Below are 12,619 nucleotides of genomic sequence, written 5' to 3' on the forward strand. Positions count from 1 at the left end.
TCATCTGAAACCGATTATGGAGATGGACAAATTTTGTTGAATACGAGGAAAATTTTCCCCAAAAAAACAAACACAAATTTTTGGCTGGTGCCCAAGTCTAGCTATATTTTCTCATGTGGCAGAATTTATATTACAAGGTCCACAAAATGATTATTCATCTTCTAAAATAGCTTTCATAATAGTAAGATATCTTATTGGTACATATGTGCATGTTTAGTGCATCTTTTTTAGGTAGATACACAGATTAACTATGGACAGATTTATTAAGAAAGTAGCTATTTCGCAAACTAAAACTCCAAGTATTTGGTTTTATATGTTTTAAAAAAAAATACTTATTCCTCATAGAGGAATCTTGAGAACAGTTTATACTGTTATATTGTATGATGGTTAAAAACCTTTCTAAACTTCATATAACATTGGTTCCTGTAACGTGAAATGTTTGTGGAAATATTTTGTACCTTACATTTTTTGGAACTTTCATAAAGGTATTCCCAAAAGGTTTTTTTTTAATGTCCTTGTTAATTAAAATTAAAAAGGCAACTGTACTGCCATTTGATGGCTTTTATCTCAAATTCAAAGTATAATGATGTAAACAAAGAATTGTTGGTGAAAATTAATTAAACTAATTATTGAAACAATATGAATCACAAGAGATATAATCATAGAAGGGTAAAATGTACTTGTGAAGTTATTAATGTGGACCTTGGACGCCTCAAAAGGAAAATCAATGAAAACAACAGTGCTGTTACCTTATACAGTTATCAATTTATCAGATTTAAAGCTTCTTTACACCATTTCATTAAGAAATATTATTGTTTATTATCTTTGTAAAAAGATATTGTATCGGCCTATATACAAGACGCAAGTCAAGGACAGAAGGTAGTTATTGAAGCTGGAGCTTGTTTTTCGTTTCCTTAGTGGTCTGTATAAGGCACACAGAGTATTGAGCAGGGCGCTCCTCACCTGTTGTCTCTGTTAGTCAATTTGTTATGTTACATACTACTTGTTATGTCCTGTCTACCCATTGTACAGTGCTACGGAATTTGATGGCCCTATATAAAACAATAAATAATAATAATAATAAAAAAGTCCCATTCAGAAAGAGCCATTTTAACATTGTTTTCTTTGTATATTAAGATGCAGTTAATCAATGAATCACAAACAATTCAGCAACACTTAAAAAGGTTGTTTTCTTTTTGTGGCAGACACCAAAAACACCGTGAACAAATATTCCTTGACCACGCAGATCATACTACAGTGATAATTATCACCTTAACCCAAAACACATCCCAATGTATGGTGAAAAGCTGTAACAATATGTCAGTTACATATAATAAAGGTTTGACTGTATTGCGTGCAAGAAAATAACATGTCAGGGGGAAAGAGAGATAGATCAGGGGAGGGCCTCTTCTCCTCTAATATGCAATAAACTAATGACACGAATGCAAGCAAGTCTGTAAAAAGCATTTTAAAAGAAAATAAAACACACTAGAATTTCTTCTTGAACCTTTTGTGGAGGATATGGCTATAATTGGATGTAGGTGACTATTAGGTGTGGACTGGTCAGCTTGCACACCATACAAATGCCTGTTAGGCCACTGGCTGTGCCCCTACTTACACTTACTGCCACTCCAATGGCAAATCTGGTCCTGCAGTGTATGGCTGCTGGCAAGCTATGTGGCTAGATACATGCTGTGAGAGTATAAAAACGCAATGTATGGCCATGTGTATCCAGCCTGATTTCATCTCTAGTCCAGCCCTAGACAGTATCCTATATTAATATTCCATGATTTTTTGTTGGGGCCTATTGAAAACTAATGTGATCTATCATTTTCATTACTTTGCAAATGTATGCAAATGTCTATAAAAAAACTGTTTGAAACTAAGAGAAGGACATTTAGAAATCTGCAATAAAATACGCATTCACTTTTAGGTTTTAAGTCATTGTTCACTTGCGAAGGACAGAACAAAGATTGTACCACTTGGGAAATCAGGCAAGGAAGTCTACTTTTTATAACTTAGAACAAATGTATTTAGTTGTAATAAAATGATGTATCAATATAAGAGAGGCAGAAACACTGGAAACTGTAGTAGAATATATTTTGCAGTGAAGTAAACTACAAGTTTTAATTATTTCATTATTCTGCTACCTAAGGGTTGATTATCTGAGGTGCTATTTGTAAAGCATCCTCTGCACATTTTCTGTGCTTTAATCATTTTCAAATGTCAACAAGTAAGATGATTTGACTTAAAATTAGCAACCCCTTTCCCTGAATGTCATAGATAAGTATTTTTTTTATTTGCAACCAACTTGACATTAAAATTAATAACAGTATTATATTATTACTGCAGGATGTTTCATTTAAGCACTTACTAGACAGCTGGGTCTTTAATAAATTGTTTATTACAGAGACCAAGAGGCACAAAGCAATAACATGTAAAATAATAAAGAATCCAGACTGTAAATATTTATTTATAGTTATTTCACTGGCACTATTTCTGGGGAAATTCATCAGATGTAGAACATCAGTCCTTTTGTCTCTTGAATTCCTGGATTTTGAGGTAGACAATCATAGCCAACCATCTAGTAAGAATGAAATTATACGTAGGATGACCCACAAATCATTTACCACCAGCAAACAGAGGAAAATGAATTATATCTACATTTATATGTTCCCTGATTCCCCATTCCCATCAGCTTAAACCTACAAACATACCCTTTGTGAACATGACATTAGTCCTTGGCAAATACATATACCCCATCATGTGTGAATTGTGTGGACAGAACATGAGCAGATATGAGGTTTCCCTTTTAATTCTCACAGAAAACACAGGTTAAATTGTTATATTGCCTACGTCCTTACAAGCAAAGCTATAGGTTTTATATAGCTGTACCGTACTTTAGTAGGTTGAGCATTAAAACACATGTTACTGCTATATAACCAGTGTCACGTGCAATTCCATGTCCTTTATAAAGTTATGGAGACTATGTTGCTATTACTAAAGTGTAATACTAGCCCTTGGTGGAACACAAAAGAGCTTTGGAGTAGAAAAATGAAACAATATTTAATATTTATAAGCTCAAGAAAAAGACTCGAATTTCCAGACAATGCTGAGTTCTTCCCCTAAGTGCATGAGGTGAAAGTGAAAAGAGCAGTTTCAATCTAAACTAGGTTGTTTGTTCGTAATGCTCATATTGTTTATGAAGATAGCAACAGTACATTGCATCTGCCTTCAAAGTAGACTAGATTAATTTCATGTGAAGGATCCTATCACAATTGATTGTTGCAGAAATATATGTCTTCTTTTAAATTCTCAACGGAGGCAATGTTGGAAAATTGCTTTCTACAGACAAAACAAAGGTCTGCTTCCTCTCTTACAAGGAGCCAAATTTGCCCATCACAAGCACATTAGCTGTGTCTATCATTCGTGTTTAGAATTCCATTGTCACTTGAGAAACAATCTTCCACTTCACGGGCATGCCACCTTACATGCTTTTTCTGTATTCATATTCCTCATGTAGCAATTTTCCAGTTGCCTTAACAAAATCTATCAAATGTATTGTTATTTTCCTTTTACTTGAGCCAGAATGTTCTACTTTGCTTGTCAGTTTCTTTCTTAGCAATTGCCTAGCTACTTATTGATATTCAGACAAGGTCCCTTCTAGTCTACCCACCATAACATAACTTTGTCCTTACTATGACCTTGATATTCTTATTCATCCAATGTTCGATGCAGCGATACTATCATATGTTAGCTTTTCACAGCACTATTTGTAAATATACATGCATTTTTGTGTACGCAACAGGATATGGTTTGATAATCACTATTTGCCAAAAATGAAAACATAACTTTGAATTTATATTTTCTAAGCTCCAAATACCCCAGTGAAGCCTATGAGACAATTTGGCTTTAAATTAGTGATTCATTTTACATAATTAAGGCAATATACCTCTATGTCCATAAACATTTGGCATACATCCCTATATATGCCTGTCATTTCAATGCAATAATATTGTATATCTTTGTTGTTCTGTTAACAAAATAAAATTACCAAGTCCCCAAACATTACCAGTAACACCACTAATAAAACAACCTAAGTAGTATGTACACATATACATAATATGAATATATTTTTTTTCATTTGTCGTATTGTACAAATGGTACAGAATCTTCATAGAACTGACTTGGTAGAGAAAAGCACTCATACAATCTGCTTCTCTGGAATAATTCTATCTATAATATATACATGTTGCCCGATTGAGCTTCAAGATGAACTACTGTATCACACTATCCTACTATTGAATTGTGCTTTAAATTGCCATCTTTCTCTGATGTTTTTGGTAGTTGCTTCATAAAGTAGTTCCATGGTTGTGAACAATATGTAGAAATATTATATATGTAAAGGCTGCAAATGCGAGTCCAGTCCTGGAATTATTTTATAATTTCACGCTTGTGGAAACAGTAAGATTCTAAATCTTTTTTATTCATGAGAACTGTAGAAGATTACACCTAAAATGTCATTGCTACACCTTTGGTGTATATCAAAACTACAAAATATAAATCTGAGGAATATAAAAATTAAACATTAAATGTAATATAATATGCAAGTGATAGGTGCTTTTCAGTTGTGACAGTTTGCCTTTAAAATGTAAATGTTCTTTTCCAATAATTTGAACAAAACTGGTCTCCACCAAAAATTTTATAGAAAATGATGATACTTTTCTATTTTCTAGTTTGTACTTGTACTAAGTATCTTATAGACACACTAGATGGCACCATACATTGAATTTGTATCTTATGAAAAAAATGTAATGTATGATTTGTAAAATCCATTAATTAACTGTCAAGTGTGCATCCTAAGTGTTTTTATTTATATTTACTATACAGTCATATTTGGATGTACAATGCTAAATGCTTAATTTCATCATGACTCCTACTACAGATTTTTTTTATCTCTGAATATAAGAATAACAAAAAATAATGATAGAAAAGGTATAGTATATTTACATTTACCCTAATGATGCTAAAGCACAAAAATGTAGCGTATCAATCTACTCAACAACATCTGTAGCCTGGAGGTATTCTCTAACGTCTGAGTTTTAGTAAAAAGCAGTCCTATTTAACATGTGTTTTACAATTCCTACAAGTGGTTAAATACAATTTTGTTTCATGAAAACAACTTATTTGCAGTTATTTTCACAAATTATCTGAAACACTTACTCTCCCCTTCACTTAGTCTCTCTAAGGTTAGCCAGGCTTTGTGGCCCTGACATTCCAAAGGTCCAGCAATCACTAAACCCTATAGAATAGCGTAAAAGATAGGCACCCTTGTGTCCTAAGGAATGAAATGTCAGCCTCATGGTTCTCCTACTGTAATAATTTTTGGCAGGTGTTCACGTAAAATGTGTCCTGTAACAATAAATCTCCAAGTCACAGTTTGGCAACCTTGCACATGATTTTTCTTACAATTGCTATATCATCTCATGAAACTATACTATTGTCACCTTCAATTAGCTTTTGACATCTCACTGGTTTGTTTTTACTCTAAAAAACTACCTTCGTGGTCACAGAGGCCTCCCACTATCCACTCATAGGTCCACTCCACAACGACTTGCTACCTCGCGGTAGCCTGAATCAAGGCCTACCTAGCAGTAAATAATCTCTGTTTCAGGGTTCCTACCTTATAAATTTGTTACAATGGCATGATGTGTTTTAAAAGAACTAGTAAAAGAAGCCATTATGCTAATGTATTAATAGTATAGTTTGTGACCAAATTTTGAAAATAAGCACTTATTTATATGAAACAATACAGTAGTTACTGTGTCAATCTTTCATCAAATTTTGATGAAGATTCAAGATTTTTAATTTTATATATATATATATATATATATATATATATATATATATATATATACACACATTTTGCATTAGTTTTTGGAAAATTGTTGTAATAATGGTTAAGCAATATTCAACTTCCTTCAACAAGCGAAAGGATCCTGATAAACAGGAAATAAAGCTCGTATTGAAGACATATCTTATTTGCAGAACACAGGAGCTATTATACTAGAGCAATAGCTGGCTTTAGAGATATATTTTAGAATCTACATGTGTAACCAAGGTACTATACCTGGGGACTTCCCAGGGTAGGCTACCTGGAGCTCTTGTTCTTCTGTGAGAATGGCTACCCAAGGGAGTGAGGCCAGAGCATTACATGGGTTGAAAATGGGAGAGGAATGGCTACTCAACCCTGAAGGAAAAGTATTATGACCAGAAGATGCCGGGTCAAACCCAGAGAGTAATTATGATTATTATTATTATTATTAATAATACTAATAATAATAATAATGCTGCAGATAAATCAATTACATATATTTGAAGAGCAATCCTTGCACAGATTGCAATGGGAAAAATTTGATAAAAATGAGCTATATTAAGCCATATTAACTAACTGATATAACATGTATCATTGTTTTCTCATGTCCTTTTTTTCCATTGGAAACTTTAGTTAATAATTGAATTACTATTCAATTATTAACTAAAGGATGCAGGCACATTTCAGGGGGCATACATAGCAAACTTCCATAAATGCTATGTATTTAAACATAAAAATAATTAATTTAGTTGTGTTATGACCAATGCCCTTTATAAAACATGCTTGTATAAAAGTATTAATTATTATGGACAGTAACACTATCTCTACGAAGAGAGTGGACAAGAGCAATAGAAAGTGAGACATAAATTCTTATAAATGGTTCCAAAAAGTCTGTCTTGAGCCTGTATTGATTTTCTCTGTTCCCCTTGCTCCTTACTCATTTCATAAATTAGCTTTGCATGATATTAATGCAGAGTCAGGTTGTAAACTTTCATTTTGACATGTAATATTTATTTCTAGAATGAAATACACAGTCACTTGAAATATTTTAAATACATTAAACAAAGACAGTCTTTTGCTCAATTTACGAGAAACTTCATGAATCACAAAGGATTCTAATTTTTATGGGAAATTTGATCTTTACTAAGTATGTTAAACAAAGCAGTGATACTGAAATTATAATATCAAATGTGGGTCTTTTTAAGACAATAGGAACAAAATGTGCTTTTCATATAAAATGTATCTCTGTATTATTGTATTATATTTAAAAAATGTGGTTAATTTGTTTCTCATCTTATAACTGATTCTAGCAATATTATATACCGTATTGGCTCGAATATAGGCCGCACTCCCCCCCCCCACTTTAATGCAGTTCCGGGCGCCGGGCAGGCAGCAGGGTTAGGATACAGATCCCCCGCAGCGGTGCAGGGGACCGTATCCTACTCTCTGATACGCTCAGACAGCCTCCCCTGCCAGCACTTCCCACGGGGGGAGTGCTGGCACAGGAGATTGTCTAAGCGCAAACTTACCAGAGCAGTTTCCCGGGTGTCTTGCGGGGCCGGCAGGGGACACCTACGCAATACGCGTATACAACTTCCGGTGCCAGCACATCCGCTGAGTCCCGGCACCGGAAGTTGTATACGCATATTGCGTAGATGTCCCCCGCCGGCCCCGCAAGCAGGGCCGGCCGAAGACTTAACGCCGCCTGGGGCGAAGTTTAAAATGCCGCCCCCCCCCGGCAACGCCGGGGGGGGGCAGCATTATCTACCCCCACCGGTACTTACCCTTAAACAGTCCTGCGGCGAGTCTCCCTGTGCTGCCACGGTGCCGGCTTGTAATGCTGAGCGCCGGAGATTCACGTCACTTCCGGCGCTCTGCATTACAAGCCGGCACCGAGACCGAACAGGGAAACTCGCCGCAGAGGAGAGAGAGAGGGGCACCGAGCGGGTAAGCGAAAACCACTCGGTGCCCCTCTCTCTCTCCTCCGCTTCAAAAAAAAAACCGCTTGGGGTGGCAAAGTGCCGCCCCTTCTCCATTGTAATGCCGGCCCTGCCCGCAAGACACCCGGGAGTCTGCTCTGGTAAGTCGGGGGGGGGGGGCAGAGTGGCAGCATATCTCGGGGGGGAGGAGGATAGTGGCAGCATATCTCAGGGGGGAGGACAGTGGCAGCATATCTCGGGGGGGGACAGTGGCAGCATATCTCGGGGGGGGACAGTGGCAGCATATCTCGGGGGGGACAGAGTGGCAGCATATCTCGGGTGGGGGAGAGTGGCAGCATATCCCGGGGGGGGGCAGAGTGGCAGCATGTCTATTAAAAAAAATGTTTCTTTAAAAAAGCACCAAACTTTTAGGGGGCGGCCTATACATGGGGGCGGCCTATATCCGAGCCAATACGGTATATATATATATATATATATATATATATATATATACAGTATCTCACAAAAGTGAGTACACCCCTCACATTTTTGTAAATATTTTATTATATCTTTTCATTTGACAACACTGAAGAAATGATAATAAAATATTTACAAAAATTTGAGGGATGTACTCACTTTTGTGAGATACTGTATATACATTATGGCCATATTATGCTTAGCCCACCACAGCCACTATGCCAAAGTAATTCAATATAATATAATAGGAAATACTGTTGCTTATATGGAGCTAAATCTCACAGGGGTTAAAAAGGTCTTCCTATTTCACATACATAGAAACCCCCCTGCAATGTATAGGTTTCTCTGTGCACCATTTATGGAGTACCTGTGATGGGGAAGAGTGTTACACTCTGTTGAGTCTATGAATGCTAAATATTGTGTGTTTTGTAAGGCTCTACAGTATGAAGGTTATGTTACTAGAAATGTACTATGGTATAGCTGTAATGCAGATTCTCATCACCTTTATAATCATATGCCATCAATATAATAATGAGAAGGAATGTATGAATAATTTCCTGGCAAGTGTGAATTGGGATTTGTTGGCTGTGTTAAAATGTGCCCTTAAACTAGCCCTAGTAGTAACTCAAATGTTAATTTGGCAAAATGTGTCATAATGTATGATTCTCACCAGCTTAGCAGTTAACATTATGAAAGTAACCGTGTTTTAGTCCATCTTAGTTTTAGATTTTTAATAAAAAGATTTTGTGCTAATAGAGAATATCCTTGGCTCATGATTTTCCCTGGCCAATATACAGTGACATATCCTGGCCTAGGCTCACTAGGATAGGCAGGTACAGGGGGACAGCGTTGCCAAAATCAACTTGTTATCAACTGTGTCTGGCTGGGTTATACATAGGAGGTATCCTCTTCATATTGTACTATTGGTTGTATGATTACAAACCTAAACATCTACTCTATTTGTTAATTCTGTTAGAACAATATAGGTTAGTAAAGTAACAAATTAGCATCAAAGTTCTTGTCTTCTAGCATAAGGCCACTACTTGCCAGCCAGCCTTTAAGTTCTTTTTAATATAAGAAATGTTATTGTATTAACTGAGGAATGTATTCCCTAATTGTATATCCTTTACAAACTGCAGAAATAAAAATCAGAGAAGATGAAAACAAACTTAAGTATATTTTCCTTGACTTTTACACCCTTTCAGTTTAGCCTTCAGCTACATTTATCCTCATTCTTATCGCTACATACTGACTAATGGTAGTCTATTTTGCCTCCTGTTTCTGCTTGGGAAACCCATGCAGGATTCTTTTTGAATAACATTGGTATAATGCAATTCTGCATTAAGAGTTCTCCCTGAATTTGACATTTCAGACCAGATTAGCTTTCTATAGCCTAAAGGAACACACCATATTACAGTTAATGCAGTAGAAAATGAATAACCATAGTCATGTATTATCATAAACCATTGCCATGATTGTTAACATTAGTAAAAATGAAATAGCATAGATGTGCACAATATGATGAAAATGTATTCACAATGCAATTAATGGTTGTCCTAGTGTATACATTCTAGAAGAATATCTATCTATCTATCTATCTATCATATATATATGATACAGCACAGTACAACTGATCCATTTTCACGATAACTAATTTAGACATGTTTAGGATTAGATAGGATTCGTCAAAACATATATATATATATATATATATATATATATATATATATATATATATATAGCTGAAATGGGCTAAAGAGTTAGGTTTTGTTTGATTTCTTGGGTTAGTCAGCAGTTCTGTTTTTACTGCTATCTTGGTGATTTTATTTACTGTTAAGTAATAATATTACAAGTATAGTATACTAATGTAACTATGGTCCATATTTCTCAAACTCAAATTCATTTTCATTTTCTAGGGGGCATTTTTGAATATGTGGAATCTGGACCCTTTGGGGCAGAAGAATTAGCCTTCAGATTTGCCGTGAATACAATAAACAGGAATCGAACTTTGCTGCCAAACACAACGTTAACATATGACACTCAAAGAATAAATCTCTATGACAGCTTTGAAGCATCCAGAAAAGGTAAACATTTGTGTAAAATACCTGCCTTCTTCTATTTCATTGTAAGAAATACCAATTTTGACAATATTTTTTTTATTCGTTTTAACAAAACAATTAATTTCAAAAATATACAAAATAAATTATCTGAAAAAATTTAACTACTGACCAATACAAATATATGGAACTATTAACAGTAAAGCAATGAAAAGCCAGATCTGGAATAAAAGTATGTGGATGCCCAGTATTGTGAAATTCCACTGTAAGTGCTATTTTTGTGAAGTGGAGGTGTCTAAGAGTAACACCAGCTCGGCCATGATCACTCACAGGGTATGGCTATGGAGTGCTTAGGCAGGTAGGGCATAAAAATCACCTGTCCTCTAGCATTACTCACTAAAGTGTTCCAAACTGCCTCTGTAAACAGGTTTCCATGACCGAGCAGCTTCACACAGTTGAAGAGCATGATGGACAATACCAAGCATCATCTGAAGTGGTGTGAAGCACACTGCCATTGGGCTCTGGAGCAGTGGAAACGTGTTCTCTAGGGTGATGAATTACGCTTCATCATCTAGTTCATATAGGTGTGATGGTCAGGTGTTCACATACTTTTAGTCATATAGTGTGTATTAGGTCTACAATACTTCACACACTATTTAAGTGTCACTGTGGGAACTAGAGCTTAGATCTATATATTCATATAACTAATTAGTATGAACTGAAGCACATTGATTGTTTAGTGTCATCTACAAAAGCTAATGGATAAACCTGCTAAATAGATTCTAATATTAGAATAGATTTTTTTTAGAAATATCCAATGTTTTAGTTTATTTTGCAAGTTATAGGGCAATAAGTAAAAATAGCTTTTTGCTATTTCTTAAACATTTTAGGTAATCTGGTATTTTTTTTCTGTTAATCCTGTTTACTTGTGCTATTTGGAACATCTTTAAAATTGGCCAATTCAACTTACTTCATAAGAATATATAGTTTTGAAAACTAGACACTTCCATTCAAATGGTTGGAATTTTAACATTTGTACCCAGTTATTGAAAGGGGCAGGTTACAATAGAGCTTGCCTAAAAACCAAAATAGCTGGTACTGATGTTGAGTGCAGGTTTCCTACGACAATCTGGACAATAGGACTTGGCGTCCATTCTTTGCCCCCTCTGTAGCATACGCTGCATCTTTTTGTGGCTATTGCTTCTTTTTTGTAGGGGGATTTTAAAAATAAAATGGGTTGCTCCAATTCTGTTTTGCCACATCAGCGTTTGGGGAACAGGTGCATCTTGATACAATATCCCTGAAATTACCTGGTGCTGAAACTACAAAAAATGGGGTTTGCCTTATTGTGCAACAAAAAAAAAGTATTGTATACTGCAATTTGCATCAGATAAATTGCAACCTTCTTTACATGACGTCTGTCCTCCTTATAATTAGGTAGGGCTGTAGGAGCTGATCTGACAGATAAACCTCACCAATAATATTGTTATAGGCCCTGATGCACACTGACCCCAGCTCTACGATGGACAGAAACTCCTCTCATTGTGGATGGTGCTCAGAATGCACACCTCCTTTCTGTCCTCAAACTTTAATGCCAGGAGCTCCCCTTGGTGCAGAGCTGAGGTCTCCCAATCCTTGTAGCCTGGGTTTGTGTCAGATGTTTTGGGAAACTTGTGTGGTACTTATACTTAAAGAGATGCTTGTATAGAAATTATCAACATATAAGTGGTAGACTGTGTTTATAAAGGGGATAGTACTTCCAATTTTTAGGTCCAACAATTCTGGCACTGGTTCCCACATGTTCTGGGTAACCTGGAGAGTATGGTTTTTCCTCGTATACCCGGAAGACCTGAGTATACCCAATCTCGCTCTTGTATATAGTGTGTATAGTACACTGCTTTAATCCCAACCCACCCTTATATTTCATCAATGATTCACACATACAGATATTCCTTCCAGGTGTAAAACCTTTGTAAACCTGTGAGCGAGGTGGGTAATCATGAAGTGGATTTTATACAGCCTCTCAAACTGGGGGTGCTCCCTTGGGGACAATGGCTGTTGACACAATAAAATGCATGAAATTAAGCATCATTTCATACTTTTGCCAGCAATATACTGGGTGTAAATATGGGGTACTGCAGAGGGGGCCAGTGCTGCAGTAGGAGCTGCAGTAGGCGTTTTTATAATATCCATTAACATTGTTTGTGCCCAGAATTTCTTAAATTATTAAGTCAATTGTGGAGGCCCTTGCTGTTTTGCCAAATAAAAATCATGGTACTGCTGGGCATAAA

The 12,619-nt window shown here is 36.0% G+C and overlaps 1 protein-coding gene across 1 annotated transcript in view; it reads left to right on the forward strand.

Moving 5' to 3' along the window:
• Nucleotides 1-12,619, forward strand: part of LOC149284586 (glutamate receptor ionotropic, kainate 2) — a 274,071-nt gene that overhangs the window by 94,909 nt on the left and 166,543 nt on the right. The window contains exon 2 of the mRNA XM_089496448.1: nt 10,188-10,355. Within this exon, the coding sequence (XP_089352574.1) occupies nt 10,188-10,355 (168 nt within the window). The remainder of the gene's footprint in view (nt 1-10,187; nt 10,356-12,619) is intronic.

The sequence above is a fragment of the Sceloporus occidentalis genome, unplaced genomic scaffold (genome assembly GCF_023333645.1).
Source record: "Sceloporus occidentalis isolate IW3139 unplaced genomic scaffold, rSceOcc1.0.p SCAF_90, whole genome shotgun sequence".
Classification (NCBI taxonomy): domain Eukaryota; kingdom Metazoa; phylum Chordata; class Lepidosauria; order Squamata; family Phrynosomatidae; genus Sceloporus; species Sceloporus occidentalis.